General features: G+C 41.4%; 1 protein-coding gene across 2 annotated transcripts in view; it reads left to right on the forward strand.

Moving 5' to 3' along the window:
• KLF12 (Kruppel-like factor 12) overlaps positions 1 to 19,365 on the forward strand; it is a 253,528-nt gene extending 234,163 nt beyond the window's left edge. For both annotated transcript variants that reach the window (XM_009323519.1, XM_009323520.1), the window contains one exon: positions 15,183 to 19,365. In XM_009323519.1, the coding sequence (XP_009321794.1) occupies positions 15,183 to 15,364 (182 nt within the window). In that variant the 3' untranslated portion in view covers positions 15,365 to 19,365. The remainder of the gene's footprint in view (positions 1 to 15,182) is intronic.
• The last annotated feature ends 1,629 nt before the right edge of the window (positions 19,366 to 20,994 follow it).

Below are 20,994 nucleotides of genomic sequence, written 5' to 3' on the forward strand. Positions count from 1 at the left end.
CAAGGCTCCGTCCTAATACCCCCTACTAAACCAATTTCTGTAAGGTAAGAGTCCCTTCCTTAAACAGCAGAAATGTTCTGGTGATCTCATTTCCCTCTAGGCCTCTAGAATTCTAGTTTCTTCATATCTTCCTATTAATGCTTGTGTCTTCTCCTCTCTTTTAAGTTATCATGTCTTGTCTTAATTCTTTTTTCTTCTTCCCTATTCTTCCTGTCTTCAGTGTGGTCTTTCGTCCCCACCCTTCCGATATATTTTATATAACCTTACCCTTTCACCTTGTTCTCTGTCATTCTTGTTTTATTACTTTTATCCCAATCTAACCCTACTCTGTCCCTTTCCTTCTCCCTGCCCTGATTTCTAAGTTGTTTCCCTATTCTTGCCTGTATCACCCTTTGAGCATTTTATGGCTGTAGCAGATTAGAAGGCAGAGAGCCCAGCAGAGGTGTGAAACCGGTAGACTTTTTGGTTTGAACCAAAAATACCACTTATGCGCTTATACCACAGGGAGGTCACTCTTTTCTAGCCTGCAAGACTGGCGACCAGCGCAGGAGTATAAGCAAGTACCGTGTAAGGACCTGAGTTACAAAACTAGAAGTGATCAACCTCAGAAATGTCACACCCAACTTGGCCCAGAAATACAGGAGGCTGTTTTCTGCTGTGACGTTTTAAATCACTGAGAATCACATTTGTCATGAGTCTGTAATTCATTAGTGATCTCATGGCAGACCAGCGCTTGTAGGTAACGCACCCAAATCAGGGTTAGATAGTCTGCAGCGCTGAATCTCAGGCTGTGCACTTAGGGTGCTCAAAACTAGGCACTGAAGGCTTGAAACGGTGATGGTAATTACAGCTTTTGCAGCTGTAACTCTCCAGCAGCATGAAGGGAGTTTCTGTACCTGCCATAATCGTAGGATCCATCTCCTTAGCCTTGGTTCCCTGGCAGCTGGGTGTCTAGGCTATGCTATCTGTCTGGGATCTCTGGGTAGTCAGAGAAGAAGGATTGGCACCTCTGGGGCACGTTATTCCCTCTTCAGGTAGACCCAGGGATTGGCTTGCGAAGGTGCTTCTCTTTCACTGCTGAATACAGAGGAAGCCTGGATACCTACCTGTTAGCTGGCTGAAATGAATCCCCACCCCAAAAGGCAGCTGCCTGAAATACTTTACAGTCGTGTTGGATGTTGGTTTATTCCTTCAGGGAGAAAAGGAAAATAACATCGAATCAAAAACCTTCATTAAATGGTCAGCTGTTAACTGCTTTATATTGTCATGTCTTCATGCCTGCTGCAATGTAAGAAGTAAAGTCTAGTCTAGAGAGAAGGTGAGTGATGAATTTAGCCAATGGATCCAGTGAGAAAATCTGTATTGTGCTGTTAAAATTAAATGTGTTTTACAGAACGCTCCTCAGGTCTTGGTAAGAAGTTGGTATATTCAGACTTACACGTAGCATTGGCCATGAGCACACTCTTACGTATTAATCTCATCTTACATTTTTTATCTTGGCCTTTACTTTTGCTTGAGGCAAAAGAAGTTAATTATTCACATATGACCCACAGTAATTAGTGCAGTTTTGGATAAGTATAAATGAAGTATGACAGCTATGCACGCAAGGGTGAGCAAGTTTCAGTAGGAAACTTTCTGAGAAAAGATCACAGAAACTCAGCATTGCATAATCTGGACTTTTTTTTTCTTTCGAAAGGCTGATCTTGCTGACAATTGTTTACCTAAGTAGTATGTGTTTGAGAACTATATTTTTTTTTCATTTACTATATATGCATAGCCACTAAAACATTCGCAGTCGTTTGGATACAGGAGGAGAAACAATGTGGTATTTTGAACAACTTTGTTGATTGGAAAGTTTACTTCTTTAAAACTTAATTAAAAATGGAAACAAAATATTATAGACAGTAACAGTGCATTTCATTCTCTTAGAGTGACCCCTAGGTTTTTTGAAGTATGCTATCGTCTAGCTCCCCAATACTTCTCACCAGTGTCCTCAAAACTTAGTGTACTGGTGTGGGCATGGAGTCCACTGGGGGGCGAGCTTGAATTGCACATCGTCTCTCCAACTAGAAAAATGGCAAGTGAAACCTGTAACAGTTAGAGCATTTCATAAATCACGAGCACTTGCATTAAATTTCTCTTTCTAGTATCAGCTTCTTGTTGTTGTTTTGCCAAATCGTCAAATAAAGCTATCAGGAGGTACCGGGTGTGATGGAGAGCCTTCGGGGCTCGCAGGCAATCTTGCAGCTCAGGTTTATCAACTCTTTTCGCAAGGAGAAACTGTGAAAAATTGGCTCACTGGAGTTGTGTTGAGTTAGTTTCTGCTTCGGTGAACTTAAAGAAAATTACTAATGTGTGACTCTACAAATGAGTAATCTTTAAAAATGGGAAAACCAGCAGCCCTGGGTTGCGTTCCCGGTCTGCTTATGTCTGCATTGCACTCGGCGTAGGTGCTGGTGTCAGCCCTGGGAATGGGGAGAGCTGTAACTCCTGTTCCCTGTGACGTCTGGACCCATGCAGCCCCGGTGGGACTGACGTTCTTCAGTTTGCTGCTTTTAGTTTGAAGATGGAGAGGGAAACAACCATAGCGTTATTTTATGATATGTAATAGCTATTTCAGGCCTTTCAGGCGGTACTGAAGTTGCCGTTGACACTTCTGCTGAGCATTGCAGACTAAGTAATACTGGTTGCTTCCACTGTGGTTTTTTCCCCCCATCAAAATTTCGTTCTAAAAATATTTAAATTTATCGTAATGAATTGTTGTTTCCTTCTCTACTAGCCCTGGTTTGTGAAAGATCTGCAGACTCTGTTCCCTCTGAAGAGAGATGATGAAAGTCTGATAGGTTTTATGTAAATTGAAGAGGCAAATCATGCCTTCTGTTGAGAGGCTGATACGGGTTATAAAAACTAGACTTTAATAACTGGTCTGTGAAGTTGGTGGAACTGGAAATCATGGGTCTGTGAAAACTGTAAAATGCATTAAATAATTTCATTATTTTGGAAAAAAGCAGGCAGATATTTTCATGCCATAAAACTGAGGACATACGTCTTGACCTCCTCTCTGGCTAGATGTTTCTGAAATGTCAATGGAAAGCTGCAAAGTAGTCAAAATTGTTTGCAATTTCCCTGCAAAATTTCACTTGACTTGTCATTATTTTTCAATCATCTGTAACTATAATGAAACTAAGTTCGTCAGCTAGATACGGTGAAGGTGGCAGGACAAAGCCATGCAGTCAGGCCATTTATCGGGTCAAATGCAATGCAGTAAAGCCTCAGGTGAAATAATACATTTTATGTATTACAGGCTCAATCAGCTTATTAGTTGTGGATAAAGGGCGTGACTAGAAAGATGAGAGGACAGGGGAGTCTGTTTTAGGGAGAGAGAAGAGAGAAAACAAGAACAAACATCCAGGACCCTTTGGGCTAGTTGCCATAACAGTGCGAAGGAGACATTAGAAAGTGAAAACACCTTTTGGATAGATGACAGTGGTCATACAAAAAACACACAAACCCTTTTTTATTCATAGTGATTTCAGTTGCCTTGTTAATGCATTAAATAATGAAAAGCATGATTATCAAAAGATGGCAGGTTCTGGCTGCCAACAGAGACACTGCAGGGCGGTGGCTGGTGGCTGTGGGCGATGTCCTGGGGCACGCATGTGGTGATGCACCCGGTCATGGACAAACTGTCCCACTGGCCGACCACGTGGCTAAAAGCTGCTTTCACTTTTCATCCACAGGCTATGTAGTCTGCAAATCCTAGTGTGCAATATTCTGTTTTAACCTGAATCGCGGGCCTATTGGTGCTAAAGCAAACCTTTGCATATCATGATCCCATTTTCATAGACATCATCTGTCTCCTCTTAAATAGGGAGAGCATGTAAATTTGAGGCATATTATGTAAATTGAAGAGGCAAATTATGCTGTCTGTTAGGGGGCCTGGTAAAGAACACAAAGACTTGAAAGATGTATAATGGATAGTACATGTGGAGGAGATTTAAAGCTCTTCTCTTTTAAGTATGCAGAGTACACTGGGTGGTGTGAATGTGTCCCAAAGCAGTGCCTAGCATGGGGACTGTGACCTGAGAAATCTAACCAACTACATAGTCATTCAAAGGGAAATCTGATTTGTCTTGGATTTCACATCTAAAGTTGCTCACAGCTAAATCCTCTTACCATATGGAGAAGCCCAAGGAGTTTAAAACATTGTGTGAATCATCGTGAAGAAGTCAATGAAGAAAGAAGATGCCTGCTTTAAGGTTATGTGACACATAATTTTGCAATGTCTGATACAGAAGAGATTGCTCCCTGTCTCTCACCTCCGTAGGTTTTTCATTTATTGTAGGAGTGATCAGCATTCTGTATTTCTGTGCAACCTTATTTCAGTCATTAGTTACTAATTTCTGGAGAAACGTGGTAGAGTGGCTTTCCGGGGTCAGTGGCAGCAAAAGCCTGGGACTTCTCAGTTGGTGTGAAGTGGGAATGGATTTAGTCTGTGAGCACAGGGCATTGTATAGCCACAGCCGTGGCTTTGCTCCTGCCTCCGAGGGGTGGAGGAAGGCAAGGGCTGTAACCAGAGCACCTTCTGTGGGGCTCAGATACTGGGCTGCAACTGCTGCTTTTCATCGGTGAGCCCCAACCAGCACCGGGTCCGAATCACTCTTCTCAGTGCCACTGCTGCAGAAGATGTGGCTGCTTCGTTAGGCACTTACAGAGGCAGGCTGAATATAGCCCCCAGGCCGAATGAATTTTTTAGTGTTTGGTGCTTTGTCCTTGATCAACACCTATTTCATTCCTGAGAGATGAGAGCAAATGCCTTTGCGACAGACGTAATGAAGCCTATTTGTCAGTGTCAGGGGGTCTTCAGCAGCGTTACATGGAGACAGTAAACATCTCAGAAATGCGGTTTTGTACCTGAGAAAATGACAGCATTTCCTCCCCGAGATGTTCCTTTATAGCTGGGTTGAGACACCACCCTAGAAGATGGAGGGCTAGTGAGTACATGGGTGTTGTATTTAGTCTGAGGTTTTTCAAACACTGCATTCCTCTCACTCACTGTTGCTCCATATATTATTTTAATATGAAAGGGCCCCTGTCATTAGTCTTTGTTCACATTTTCCTTTGAGCAATTTCAGAGCGGACTTAAGAAGTCGGAGGCACCAAAAAAGTTATTTTTGCTCTGTAGGTTTTAAAACTCCATTCATTACCTGTTGTTTTCTTAAGGTCTGTTTAATGCCTTTTGCTAGCTATAAGTTCCAGAGAGATATTTACAGGTTTGTAATCCCTTCTTCAGGCAAATATTGGGAGGAAGCAACATTTTTAAAATAATCCTTCTGGATTTGACTTGAACTGTGTAGATTTTTGGCCTACTTTAAAATTAACACCTCTTTGTCACCTACCCTCCAGACTCGCTCTTCAAAAGCCCAGCTTTTCTTTCTCATGTCCTACGTGCTCCCTAGGCCCTTACACCAGAGCTCTCCCTCCTCCACGTAAATCTGTCGGGTGAAAAAAGCTGCAACAGCAGGTTCACATGCTGTTCCAGAAACTTGGAATTTAAATAAACAAAGCCAATTTAAAAATTAATTTGCTTTAAGTAAAATAGGAGGTTCTATTTGTATTGGGTGATGCTTTTATTTTTTAAGAAATACTTTCTTTTAATGTTTAAAATTTACTGCCAGTTTCAATAAAGAGTAGAGCTTTCCAATGTGGAAACCAGTATATTTCATGGAATCCTTCACTTCTAGCTTTTCTGCTCTTTCTTCATGCAGTTTCTATTTAGAAGATAAACAGATTATTTAATAACCGGGGCTGCTGAAGCCTCAGCCTATTCCCATTGATGCGACTGGGTTCAGATTTCAGGACAGAAATGTATTTAAAAGCAGATGTCTGCTGGTGCAACATGTACCAGGGTATAAAGGCAGACTCACCAATGCCACCACAGCCTAGTAAGGTGATGTTCAGAAATGGGAACCTCTGGATGTAGCGAGATAGTTGTCTGAGTCCAGCTACTTACGGGCAGGTGTCCATACCACAAGGAGCTTGTACATCCAGTTCTCTTCCAATAGCTGCTCTGTGGAAAGTTAAATGATTTCATTTCTGGCGCATTTTGCGAGCTCTGAATTCACCTTACACACGGGGAGTCATTCCTCTGCATTGTAGGTCTGATGCTGTGCCGATATGGAAGAGTGCCCACGTGGTTATTCCAAGGCACTTTGATGGGAAAGCAAGTCTAATTGCGTCTGTGATTGCTTTCAGTCTCTAGGTTATGAAAAATATTTGCAACAGTGCCCCTTGACTTTGTAAATATGGGGTGCATGTGTGTTTTGTCTGTGTGTGGCACGAGGGAATAATGATGATTTCATTATGCAGAATAAAATTTTCTCTAAGTAAACCATTTAGTACTTAATATTCTACCTCCAAAGAACTGCAGTTCATCTAAGGTCTCGGGCATGATTGTGGTCTACCATGTGTAGCCCTGCAGTGGCATAAAGGCGAGAAAGACCTCTCTACTCCCATTCCCTCCAAAGTGCTTTCCCAGATGTTGCACCCAGATCTGGAGAAGTAAATACACAGTACGTTAACTCTTGCAGCCCACTCAGTCCCCGACAGAGGGAACAGGATAGCAACTTGCTACTGAAATGCCCATTACTGGTGATACCCGTGTCTTTCGGGAAGTGTGTCTGGAGTTGCTCACGCCTGCCCTGTCCTTTTCAGGGCAGCCTTTGATCGGAGCATGCTCAAAACTGCAAGTAAGCTTCACAAAAGCCTTTGTTTTAATGTTTTATTCAGGTTTTCTTTTTTTCTGCTTTCTTTTTTCCATGGCTAAAAGGAATCAAGAGGTAGAGCCTGAAAGCCGGTGTTTTCAATCTTCACTTTTTGCAAATAAGTAGGTAGAAAACTGGGGAAATTTTACAAAAATTTCTTGTTCTGTAGGAAGGGAAAAAGATCAGATGACACCTGTGTAGGACGAGGGGTTATTTTCTGCACTTCAGTGTTTTCTCCACATAGGATATGAAATGTAGTGGTATCTTGGTCACATTAACTCTAACGATCTTTTCCCTTGTCATGTGTATAAGAATACACATGTCAGTTAATGTTTTTCTTTAGTATCATATATATTTATTCTGCTTTTTGTGGTGATAAAAATTGGTATCTCTTCATTTGGGAAGTTTAATTCCATTCACAACTCATTTACTTAAATCAGAGGTGGGTTTTTTAATGCTCTGTTTCTGCAGACAGCCCAGCATACCAGGGTCCAAGCCTCTGCTTGAGCCTGACTTCTAGCACAGTGCAAACAACAAATAATCGGCTGTGCAAAACTGAGTGAGGCAAAGCTCACCCCTTGGAGCCTTTTTGTTGTTTTTTATTTGTTTGTTTATTTCTTTGGGAGTTTGTTTGTTGTTTTGTTTTTTACAGGTAGTGGAAGGTTTAGCTTTTGTACTGAGAAACATCAGTATTGCTGTTGATGAACACGGTGGAGCAATCCCTGGAGCATCCAGGAGGAGTGACGGCAGCAGAATCGGAGGCAGATGGAAAGGGAAGCGTCACTTGCTTGGCGTCTCCCTTGCAGATATGGACCACAGTGAAGGAAAGGTGTTTTCTTTGGGGAGGCCAGACTACAACCCAGGCCTGCAGCACCCCAGTTAAAGAGAGTTAGTGTGCAGATCTGCTGGCACCCTCCGTGCAGTTGGCTGCTGATGGAAGTATGGATCTGTTGCATCACCTTTCCCAAATACCTTTGTGAGTGAAGGCTGCCGTAAAAGGAAGAATCTCAGCCTTCCCCACAGCATTGGAAATTTGATAGTCCCATACATTTGCTGTGGCTGGAGGAAAGGAGAAAGCTTAGTGTAGTATCTTCCACTACATATATATATATAAAAAAAAAAATACATATGTTAAGTGTGTATATATACTTACACTTAACATATACTTAAATATTTATATATGTACCGCATCATGCAGGAAAAAATTATCAGGAAGGGTAATAAAAAGCTATTTGTCATCTACTGTTGGGATTTGATCTGGCTCCTGGATGCAGGTGCACAGGAAGAGGCCTTTTACATTTCCAAAAATTTCATTTTTTCTGTTTTTACAGGAATTAAAATTCATCATTTTACATGAGCAATGCCCTTGGCAACGTACGTAACTAATCCTTGTCCCAGAGCATTAATTCATTTGTATCTCACATAGTAGTAGGTATGTCCCATCGTGGGGCAAAGTCTCTGTGCAGAAGCCCAAAAAGAGAAAATGTGGAAGTTTCTTGGATTCCCCCTCTTTGTTTCTCTCCTGTGCGTGCAGTTACAGAACAGGGCTGGGACCAATGTAATGGATTTGCCTTCTTAAGTTACGGAGAATTGAATTTTGTGAGTCTGGTCGCAAAGGCTTTTTTGCTGGGATTTGTATTAAAATAGCAGCAAACTGAGGCAGCTGTATATCTAGAGGGGCATGTAGGACAATAGCAGGAGATGGAAAGAGATACGGTTGCTGAACTAGTACTGGTCTTGCAGAGGGAGTGAGAAGAAGGGTCAGGATGGCAAACTGGACCCACGCTCAGCAGTGCAGTGAAATGAAAAGATAGTTGTATGCTGTGATGTGGGAAAAGGACTCACACCTGAATTATCAGAAGTGGAGCTTCTAAATAATCGGTTCAAGAGCTGCCAAAAGTGTGATGAAGTTCTGTCTCTTGTTTTAGAGTGGAGGTTGTCACTGTATTTTTGAATTGAAGAAATTGTTTTGTTCCCAGTTTTCACATGAGGAAACCATGTCCCCGTGCTTTGCCTAAGTCAGACTGAGAACAAGGAATAAAAAACCTGAATTTCAAGACGTGTGACAAGCAGCACAGTATGTTCCTGTTCTGCTCGTAGAAATTGTTTTCCCAGACTTGCTCAGCTGATAAAAAACTTTAATCTCTTCCCAGAAGGATATTTTATTTGCGTATTTTGACAATACTGAAACACAAAAGTCAAATTCACTATGTTCACCAAAGAGATGTAGTGAATCAGTAACTTGGAAACAGAGATCCCAAATTACCTTTAGAAAGACATCTAAATAATTGAATTGGATTTTTGCATCAAAATGATTGAAAATATTTCAAACTTTTAAAAGGATGAAACTGAGATCTACCAGTTTCATTACAGAAAGTAAGGTGTTCCTAATACATGAGTCACAGCATTGCTGTTCACTTTGTCTGTAGTTTTGGGAAGGTTGCTGATGCTCGCTGTGTTGGTTTGCCTACCTGCAGAATAGACATGATATTTGTTACACAGTGCTATTACGAAGACAGACTTTTATGAAGGATTACATTTAAAAAAAAGCTTTATAAGGCACTTTGAAGTTGGAAAGTGCTTTATAAGTGCTCTGATGTTTTTTCATTAAAAAATTATACTAATAAAAATATCACACAAAATGTAAGAGTTGTCATTTTTCCCCTTCCCTTGTAAAAAGCTAAGCTGCCCCCTTCCTCTGGGAGTGCCTGAGGCTACTCATTATCAGATAGTGTTTTTGCTGTAAAGAGATTCTTTTCTGCCCGAAATTGCTTATTTTTAGTAGAAATGCAAAATCTAATTAGCCATCATTTGTGGTTTTCAATTTATGATTTCCCCTACCAGAGTCCTATCAGTATGGGTGCAGTGTGACCGTCCCATATGTTTCAGAACGATTCTGGTGTTTATGTGGGAGCTGAAACCAGCTGACATAAACACTACACCTTATATATATTGCATAATATCCTGTAGCAGAAACCAATCCAGGAATCACCAGGAGATGTCCTCAACCCTGCAAAGCTGCAGATCTGTTGACTTTGACTAGAAAATTTAACATCATCAAACATAGGCAGAGGCATGCATGCTGGATTATTTGTTTTCTTTTGACTTGTTATGGGCTAAATCTTTAGGACCTCACTCTGTTTTTATATGGGGAATACTCCTCCAAGAGTAATGGCAGTAGAAACTGAGTGTATAAAGATGTGGCTGTAGATAGGATGGCTGGGCAGGTGCCACCTATTAAACCGTGCAAGTTTGACTCAAACCCATTGTATTTCATGAATGGGGTGAGGGACGGCATCTCCCCTGTGCTCCCACTCTCCCAGTTTGGAAGCTATAAGCCAAGTTTCGTTTCCAAGTGCTTTTCTAACTCTGTCCTTCTCAAAAGTGGAATTTCAGCTTGTGACTCTTTCACAGGGTGATGAAGGCTTAAATACAGAAAAATCTGACTAGGTGGTAGGCTGTTCAGCCTGTACCCCTGAACAGTCCCTTATGTGTATTTTCTAGTTGTCTCTTATTTGGAATAAAAATGTTACCAGTATTTCAAAATGCTGAGTACTGTTGCGGGGGGGCTACAGAGACGTGATGTAATAACTTGGACTCATGGTGAGAATTACATGTGCAGAAAAATTGGATAGATGGGAATGTCTGAAGAGGACACAAATAAGAAGGGACATGGCACTCACCTATAATACCAGAGAGAGCGGTGAGTTTATGCCAGAGAAAGAAATTGCTTTAGAATTGGATCACTGGGATGTTTTCTGTCCTGGTAGTAGATGGTGTTACCTCATCGTTAGTTAATGACATGGTTGCCAAGAGCCTGCTAAACTGATGAATAAATGAAGCTTAAATAATACACAAATGAAAGGAACTGCAAGTGTGCAGGGAGTACATAGGGCATCTGCAATTGCAGTAAATAAAGTTCCTTGCCTAGGGAACGTAAGCCCGGCTCTGCTTCCTGGAGCTCCAGAGCAGTTTCCCCGCTGGCAGAATAACCCATGACTATTCACATGGCGTTTTTGTGGTGCCTGTCTTCGAAGCATCTGGCATCAAATACCGTGATACCAGCTAGTTGGTGGGCAGGGGATAACTGCTGAGGAACGTACCGCATGGGAAATTCTGCCCAGGGTAGAACAAACCCTGGTCCCTTCATCTGTTACATGGCATGGTCTCCTGCTGGTACCCACATAGGGGTTTTTTTTAAGGAATATGTGAATGTCATCGGGTTGTAAAGTAAAAGTTTGAGAGAGATTTATTTCTGTGGGTGAATGATCTTCTGGATGTTAGAGTACCTGAATAAGGATATGGGAAGGCAGATGTTGAGCTGTGGGGGGGGTGGAAAATTTTGGAAGGATTGGCTGAACACAGTGGTCATTATTCAGTATTATTAATTCATTATTTGCTTGAGTTTAGGGAGATTTAATGAGTAACCGTTGTAACGTTCTTAAGTGCTTAAGTGAGAGGAGTCATGGTAGGGTAGGAAAAATAATATGGTAAAAGTAATTAAACTAATTTGGATTGTGGCCTCTGGACTACAAAAGGCAAGGTTTTGGAGGGCTCTTAGAAATAGATGTTTTGTTAATAGAAGATTAAAAAAATGACTAGTTCCATTTGGGGCATTGAGTCATACCTTTAAAATTTCATAATTAACTTCCCCAAACAATAGAAAATACTCATTTTCCACAGGGAGCTGTCTAGAAGAACTTTTTCATGCTCCAGGGTCCCTCTTGATCTGTGTAAATGCCTGTCATGGCATACTGTTCACTGTCCATGTATTGCAGGACAGAGCTGCGGAATAGCATCAGAATACAATTTCTCTGTGTTTTGGGATCTTTTTGTCAGGTTTCGGGGCAAACAGGTGCAAAAGTAGAAGGTCAGCTCCCATGAAAATGTTCACAGCTTCAGGCATTTATTTTTAAATGGGTAGCTTCTGTAAGTCTAAAACCTTACAGATTCAGAAAATTGAACTAACTAACAGGGTTTTATCTTTTTCCGGTTTTCTTTTTCTCCTCGTGTTAATTGCCACGGGTTCTTAGTCTCTTTCTGCAGCTCTCTTTACTACCATTTTCCAAAAACTGTCCAGTTTTGTCTTCTCCTTCATTCCCATGTTTCCACTTGACTCACACCACCTGCTTTTGCTCCTTAGAGCTGAATGAGAATTTGAGTGTCTGGGTGCATGACAGTAACTCTGTGGTTCATGCTCTGGCAGCTGCCGAGCCATTGAAGGAGCCGAAACGTGCCCACACTTTGAACCTGAGAGTTTCTTAGGCACTTAAGCTCAAGTGCTTGCAGAGAGGCAGAAGTGTCTGAGTCAAAATGGTTGAGTATTTGACTTCAACTCCACTGCAATCCAGTCTTGAAATGGCAATATATATATATAAAAGTACTGGGGCTAGTTTCTTCCAATTAACGAAATAGTTTTGTCCACCTCCTCATTTACCGCTTTCTGGGTTGCCCTGCTGAGGTCCTGCTTCTCTCTGTTGATTCTACCGATAATTTCAGCTGTGAGTGCCCAAGCTCATCAGTCGAAGCTGGTGTGTGATACCTGACACCAGCTTCCCATCCTCTAGCAATTCTGCTCCTGCTGGTCCTTTCTCCGTCCTTTGAACTCCTGGATCTTCCGTTTTTTACTGTCATTCTTACGGACTCAGTGATCACTCTTCACGTCTCAGATATTACCAAACAAAAGGCTAACAGGTAGTGTAGTGTTGCCTAGGAAGAAGAACATTTTTTTTTTCTAGCACCTGTCCATCCACAGATAATGTGGGTGTTTAACAGAAAAGTAATACCATTATTCTTCCCTTAAAAATTAGGTTTGCATAAAATGTCGTTGATTAATCTTAATGAAAAATCATATCTTTCACAGTTTTCTTTACAGTGGCTTTTTTAAGGTGCATGTGAGTGAATGTCTTCAGAGTAATGCTACTTTGCCTGGTTTTTTCCTTCTTATGCCATACACATATATTTAATTGAAAATAATGAAAGGTCTTCTTAGGTTGAGCTTGTAAGAGCGATTTTCCTTCAGTGGTGTAAATAGCTTGAGAGGAATGTGGTTAGTCCTGTCTCTTTCACATAGCTCTATAGGGGCTGGGTAAGCAGGACTCATTGAGGAGGGAGGCTGGAAGCAACACCTGGAAACTCCAGGCGAGTGACCCACGCTCACGTCCTTCCATCAGCTGACTTTCGTTTCTTAGCTGAAGTGATACTGTTTTGATGGACGAACAAACTGTTTCTGGTATTTGTCTTTCACCGACCTTCCCCCCCTGCATCGGGTTCTCCATTTGTCTTCTGCCAAGGGAAAGAAGAGCTGGGATTTGTGTGCCGAAGAGGCCGTCGCAGGGGAAGGATCTCAGGGCGGGGAGAGACTTAGCGTTTCAGATGCTTTTAAATGGGGATCCAGAGCTTAGGAAATACCTCCTTGTTTTGCTCCGGAAGTCTCTCTGGTCAAAGAAACCAAGAGGCGCAGTATTCAGAGTCTGAACAACAACAGAGTTTTAAAGTACTTTGAGGATGGACAGGGCAAGCGCTCCACTTGGAAACTGTTGATGTGGTGTGACGAGACCATTAGGATAGACCTGCCTAGTCAAATGGGGAGACTGCTATATTTGTCCGGTGCTCCACACCAACTGTTTGTGGCAAGCGTATGTATGTAAGACAGTTCGGTGGTGAATCTGAACACGTTTTGTAGCGCTTTGTCATTGGCAAGAGTGGGCAACCCACCATCTGCCGCGTAGCTTGTGCCCATCCAGCTCGCGGCAGCTGCTGGATTCCAGGCGCCCAACGCTGCGGCTGCCGAGGGGCAATGAACACTATTTGGTGCTTTGTGCTTGGCTGAGACTGTAAAAATACCTAGGCTAAGTTGCTGCTGGTACAGCTATGGGCTGTGGTCACCTCAGAGCCTGGATTGCTGGGTTCTCCTCACAGCAACTGTTTCCCACCCCCGTCTGACATCAAAACTGCAGCACAGCCCAGATGGTGCACAGAAGGTACCAACCCAAGGAGCTCAAATGTTGCTGACAACCCTGCTGACATGCCTATACAGCATCCAATTTCCTTACAGAGGCACCCATGGCCATTTCAGCTGGACTTTTCAGGGCCGTTTGAACTTTGTGGTGATATTCTTACTCGGGAATTTTCTTTTGAAACCGAGGGCTCTCAGCAAAGCATTTATTGACTTTTGAAGAGACGCATGGAGGGAGGTGCTGCCTACGACAAAGCAAGTGTTGCATCACTGGTTCATGTAATTGAAATAGTTTCTTGCAAGCTGCTTGTGATTCATAAGAGATAATAAATAGCTGAGGAATGATTGTGCCTGACGAAGGAAACAGTTGTTGCAGAGATGTCCTGGTTATGATTAGCTGGTTTCAGAAGGGGAGGTAAAAAATCATTTTTGACACACCAAAGGAAGATGCATATGGACCTCACACAGTTTCCCTTCCTCAGTTTTGGTGCATGCTTGACTCTGGGATCAAGGTAACTGCCAAGAGCATTTAACATGTAGACATTGAGGGCTGGTGATAGAAATCACAAATAAGTATAGCCTACAAACATGGCAAAATGGGGTTTTATAAGAGTTTACTTTAGGAAAGCACAAAATCCAGTTTTGCTGTATTAATCTTCTCCTCTGACATGATACAACACAGAACATGGGGCATGCGTCATGCTTACCTTTAAATAAAAAGCAGAGGGTCAGATTTTCCAAAAATGTACACTTAGCCCAAGTCTGATCTCATTGAAGTAAATGGGTATTTATCAACAGCATTGTGCAAGTCCCATGGCTGAGTACATTTAAAAATTGTACACTGTTCCTGGTAACATCTTACATGCAAAATTAATTTTACTGAAAGTAAGCGCGATAAATAAAGACGACTTTTTGCAGATTGAATTTTTATGTTTAATTGGGAAATCGTAGTTCATTTTTACCAGCTTGCTGAGAAATGTCCTGCAGTGTTCTTTACACAAATAATTAGAAATCTTCATAAACTTCATAAAAATAATTGGAAGTCTGTGGCAGCCTGTGATAAATTGCTGAAATATCGGGTAATCTGGCCATTTTGGGAGAAAGTGTAGCCTGATGAGATGAGGGTAGCAAACTCGTATGGTAATCACGAGAATAATTACACGGCCCTTTGTGCTGACGTTAATCCCCGCATCACCCCTGCAAGGTAGGATCTATATTGTTGCCTTAATCCTGTTGATTTTCTTAGTCATGTGAACGCCACAGGAATGATAAATCTCAAGGCCCTTTCCTTATATTCAGCAGATTTGGTACCTCGTAATTGTGTAATTTGGCCTAAAGCAACCCCTAGGCAGTGGGTGTTCATGGGATGTGTGCAGAGGGGGTTGTAGGGATTAAGAGCAACAAGGGGAAAGTCACCACCTGTTTTTTCCCCCCTCCCCTCTTTCTTTTTTGTCTCCCAGGAGAAAAACCCTACAAATGTACCTGGGAAGGCTGCACCTGGAAGTTTGCTCGCTCCGACGAACTGACGAGGCATTACCGCAAGCACACGGGAGTGAAGCCATTCAAGTGTGCAGACTGTGACCGCAGCTTTTCCCGCTCAGATCACTTGGCGCTCCACCGCCGCAGGCACATGCTGGTTTGAGAAACGCTACCTGTTCCAGCCGAGTTTAAGAGCTGGGTCTCTTAACTACCCGGAGTGAATTCAGCAGGGCTGAATCCCCCTCTACAGTGTTAACAGGCAGGGCTTTCCCTGATGTCCGTAACAAAAAATAATAACAGAAATTAAAAAAAAAAAAAAGCAGGAAAAGAAGTGCCACTCTTCTCCTTGCCATCTGAAGTTAACCCCATCTGCCCCTCAGCATGGCTACCCCCTGAAAGTGTCATCACAATCACCAGGGAAATAGCAGCCAAAATGCTACAGGAATGGGCATTATTTTACATGCTGCGTCCTTTGACAAAAAGATGTTTATAGCTTGTATGTTTTCTCAGCTGTCGGACATTTTGTTCCTGAAAAATCACTGCTGATTGGAGGATTAGATATGACAAACCAATGATGATGATGATGAGAGCAAGACCGCTAGACCTTTGTTATTCCATCTTTTCCCCTTGTTTTGAATACCATCTGGCCGGTGTCAGCATTATGCCCGAGCTGTGCTACAGACAAGCTGCGTGTGAGTAGGCAAGAAGATTCTGCTGGAGAGGTCCCGCTGTTGGAGCTGAAGGGTCGCTTGAGCAGACTTTTGCAATAACGATGGTGGCATTTTAATATTGTACCACAATTTGTCATTATGCCCTAGAGGACACCAGCCATTTAACCTTTTTCTTTTTTTTTCCTTTCTTTTCTTTTGTTGTTGTTGTTGTTGAAGTCTGTAAAATAAACAAGGGGCAGCAACATCTCTACTGAAAGTACAATATTAAGTATCTGTATTTTACCATGGACTTATTTAGAACCATTTTCTGGTTTGTATAGAAAGAGCCCATCTAAAAACTACTACCCCATTCTCAAAGTGCAGTTTTCTTTCATGCAGGCATCCTCTTCCCCACGAGCAGTGTTTGAACAGAAGGAAATAGTCAGATCTTATACTCGCTGGTACCAAGGTTAGTGGTGTAGCCATTCATGAAATGGAATTGAATGTACCAACAAACAAAACAGAGAAGAAACAGGTGCATCTCTCGCAGAGAAAAAGCAATAATGAGTAAAATGGCTCTCGAGACAATAATTTACTCCACACCAACAGAAGGGAGGGTATGCAGAAATAGCACGTAAGATCATTTAAGTTAATCTTTCTGATGGTTTCACTGACCTGCTAGGTACCACAATTAAGTACTTCCATTTCCTTCAACATAATACTTGTGTCTGGAAAGCAAGATAGATAAAGGAAAGAGCTGATTGTTGAGGAGTCAGTGGATGAACTGTAAGTAGGAAGACGAAATGGTTCTGCAGTGGTGCTCTGCAAGACATTAGGTTTCTCCCTGGGCGTTAGGGAATAACAAGATTTTGCCAGCTGTCTAGTATGATATAAATGGCCCTTTATATGGGTACCAGTGGCTGCCCCTGCTGGGATTTTCAATCCAAGCCTTTTCAGATTAAATCAAAGGAAATTCTTGATCATTCCCATACAGCCCTGTAATTGTGAACCAATTTGTATTAATTGAATTATGTAGGAAAGAGAGAAACTCTTAGTCATCAGTTGTTCATGCAAACAGAATCGTGTTTTTCTGTTTTCTTTCCTCACAAGGATCTGCCTATTCATCTAAATTTGACAAAGAGGAGGCTTGGCAAGATGTTTTAAGTGTTGAGATTTTTATAGCTTAGAGATAAAAGATGTATACATAAAAGTCTTTTGCAATGCATTTAATTATGAATATTTGGTTCCAGGAATTGCACAGATTAAACTTGTGATGCCACTTGTTCATTTTTAAATGTTTGACCAGTCTGAATTAATTTCTGATTCCTGAAGTAACCGTAGTAATGTTGGGGGGATTCTGAAATCGAGGTAATCTTAAAGAAAAAACAGCACAGAGTACCCATACAAATACTGAAAGCAATTACAGTTAATTGAGGATTAATATGACTGGGATAATACTTCATAACAGCATTCACAGGCCCCAGAGTTTGATTATCTTTAAATACATTCTTAATATTCCCCAGTCCAGATAGTTTATCAGCTCTCCGAAAGAAGAAATTCAATACTGTTAAAGCTCAGGCTCTCCTCTGCCGACTGGTCAGCAGAGAAACCCAAGACAAATTATTCGCAGCCATTGTGGGAAAAATGCCTCTATCAATTCCCATTGACTGTGTTGGTAATCAACTTCCACAAAATTCAGCAACGTTTTAGTATCCGGCTCCAAATCGGGAACGAAGCAGGGGCACTAAGTGTCAGCGCAAAGCACGAAAAGGCTGCGATGGATCAGGGCTTCTGGATAGGCCATGAGGCATTGCGGGGCAGCAGAACTGGGTCTTTACCAGCAGCTTTACTGCTGTTGGTTTAAAAAACTGGTTGTCAGTGTTGTGTGTGAGATGGTTCATGGATTACGTCTGAGGTCTGTCTTTTATGTACTTCAATATTGTCCCCTTAAATGGATCTGTCATTCTCAGCGTTTAGGGAGAGAAGTCAGGTCAGGTGGAAGTCAATTGATAAAGTTATTTTCCTGCCCAAGAACATTTTACTGACTAATTACTTGAATAGCAGTAATTCAGTTGAAGAACCAATGGCATACAGAATTCCTTTCAGAATCTGTGATCTTTTTTCTCCCATAGAAAATGAAGTTTGTTTGACCAGAAGCTCTTAAGGCCATTCTGTTAGCGTACAAGAAGAGCAGTGAGAGAGAACATCTCTGATGTTATTCACAAAGCCAGAGTATGGCTGGGAGAGACCAGTGTCCTCTTTGGGCTTCCTCCGTAGTCAATGAAGAGAGAACTTGAGAGGCCTTAAATTTCAGCATTCAGCTCTGAACTGCCCCGAGGAGGAGCATATGTATCACAGACCCTGGGGAGGCTCCTCTCCCAAGGCCGAGGTTGGTCTGTGTGAATCCCTTGTCTTTCAGCTGGTTGCCCATTACTTTATGCATAGGAAACACTGCAGCAGAAAGAGGGTCTGATTTTATTCGAGGAACCCCAAAGCGATACAGGGATAAAGCAGCACTCATGCCAAGGGACACAGGCACAGAGCGTGTCAATGGTAACAGAATGAAGCCAAAAGTTAAAGGAACGTACGCTACATTTTCTTATTTCACAGGCAGGAAGTATATCCTCAACCTTTCCAGCACACGTGTAAGGGCTTTTCATGCTGCTGTTGCCTCTAGACAAATTACACAACCAGCAGTAGTCCACCACTGGGTTTCAAGTACTCAGTATGGTTCTTGGCAAGTTTCTCATTGGTACCAGCGCCCACAGGCTTTGGCCCCAAATACTCCGTGAGGTTGTTTTCTGGTTTGTTTTCCGCTTCAGAAGTATTTTAAGAGAAGTTACTCTGTGGGAGGAGGGTGTTTGGATGTGGAGCTGATGTCCCCCAGATTCTCAGGGTGTCCTTCCATCAGTGGCTGTGGTTCAGACCCGCCAAACTTCTGTGCTTGTGCAAGGACTGAGGGCAATTGCTCCAGGGTAGTTTCCTCAGAAATCCTGGTATCCCACCACAGGTCTGTGACATTTCGTAACCATGGCGAAGACTTACATCATATGTAGCATGCAGAAGTACCAGATCTCATCTTGACACAACACAATTGTGTTGTGTCAATTATCTTAATTGAGCGGTTGGGAGAGACTAATATAGAGTATCCTGTTCTTTTGGAAAGACAGAAATTTATGCTTTTAAGTGTGAGTAAAGGATGGGTAATATCTACCATGCACATTACAGCTTACAAGGGAAACTGTGCCACAAAGTGTCATATTTCAAACGTTTCCAAAAGGATCCAATGGATTTGTCAGGAAATCTCAGCAGCCAGCATTATAGGAAAACATAACGAGCAAGCAGCTTTGATACAGAACTTTTTAAATTTTAAATTGTCATTATTTTTTGAGCTCCTGTTTTATTCAGCACTGTAAAATTGGCTCATTGCAACAGCAGTTTGTACTTGGGGATGAAGATGCAGTATTCCTTATTCTCTATCATGCTTACACAATTAATTAAATAGATTTAGACTGACTTGTATATATGATTATTTGCTGGAGTAATGTATAACAAAATTAACAGTGTTAAAAATGACATCAGTGATGTTGATGTTTGGGGTAAACTCACAGTGCAGAGCATGGACAAATAGCTGGACAACCTTTCTCCCCTTTAATAATGGGAATAACAGTGATCATAAGTCTCGTTTTCCATTAACCACATTGAAAATGTATTCTAGTTGCCATTTATAAATTTATCTTCTGATAATAAATGCTGTTTAATGGAAAAGATCTCTTTCTTCTTTATTGAAGGTGGTTACCTCAAAATCGAACTAAGTTTCACCATTAATATCCCGCTTATTTTTAAGTTTGAACTTTGGTTTGGGAACGTCAGTGTGTGAAACTGCATCTTCCACAGCAGGCAAGTCTAAAGATCGTTCAGTAAATCCACCCTACTCCCGCATGCTTATCCATACATCCATGCATATAAACCCCAGCACTTCCACATGCCTCCACCCATGTGCAGGTAATAAACAAGTTTATTAAAAAAAAAAAAAAAAAACAGAAAAGGAAGAATGGGAAGTAAACACTGTAAAAGAAAATACTACCTTCTTAAGAAACCAGCTCATGTTATTGTATTATGCCTTTTTCTGTGATTTATAACTGGAGAAGTGCACAAAGAAATTTCAAGATTGTTATATTTTCACAGTTCTGCTATAGCGTAACAGTTGCTGTAATGTATGCTTATGAATTCAAGCCCATTGGTACCTTAAAAATGCTTAAATTCTGATTGATTTCCGCAGTAAATCAGGTTTTAGTACAAAAATGTAACTATAAGGATACTGCATCTTTAGAAATCAAAATACATTGAAAGTATTTTACTATACTTGTAACAGTTTAAATATTCTGTAATATATGTGATAGTGGAAAAGTATTTTCAAACTCACAATTTTACATGGGGTGTAAATAGGATAAATGAAGTACATTTTTAAAATCCTTTAGTTTTCATCAGGAAAAACGGTAAGATAATGCCTTGCAAAGCTTAAACACAAAACGTAAGAGGTAAATCATTCTGTTTTGTCAGAGCATGTTTTCTCGGCAAAATGGAGTGGCCACTTCTTTGCTGTTTTGCAGATCGCGTGCGATATAGCGAAGTCGTATTGAGTCCTTCAATGTCGAATAAGTCAACACTCAGAATGTCTTTGACTGAATAAAGGAAAAAAAGCACTTAATCAAAATGAAAACCATATGAAAAGTTTTGGGGTTTTTGTGGTTTTTTTTTTCCTTCTGGCATTTCACAGTGAACTGCAGATACAGTAACGGCAAACTCTCATTTGATTTTATTTCTTCTTGTATTTCCCTGACTACAATGCGTCTTGAATAAAGGTTGCAGAGCTGAAATAGGCAGCTGCTCTTTGCTGATTCCAGGGGAGTTTAGTCTTCTAGGTGCAGTAGCATGTCAACAAAATCAATTGTAGCAGGACAGTTGTGACATTTAAAATGCACATACGCTTCAGCAAGATAGCCTAAAATCTATTTTAAAAGACAAAACAGAAACTGAAAGTGCCTGTACTTAGAACTGATGGGATGTTCCTATACTTTTACACAGCAATAACTTACGGGATTCTGTTAACAGTAAGGTGAAAATGAAATTTTACTTGGAG

This window comes from Pygoscelis adeliae, unplaced genomic scaffold, assembly GCF_000699105.1.
Source record: "Pygoscelis adeliae isolate BGI_AS28 unplaced genomic scaffold, ASM69910v1 Scaffold44, whole genome shotgun sequence".
Classification (NCBI taxonomy): Eukaryota; Metazoa; Chordata; class Aves; order Sphenisciformes; family Spheniscidae; genus Pygoscelis; species Pygoscelis adeliae.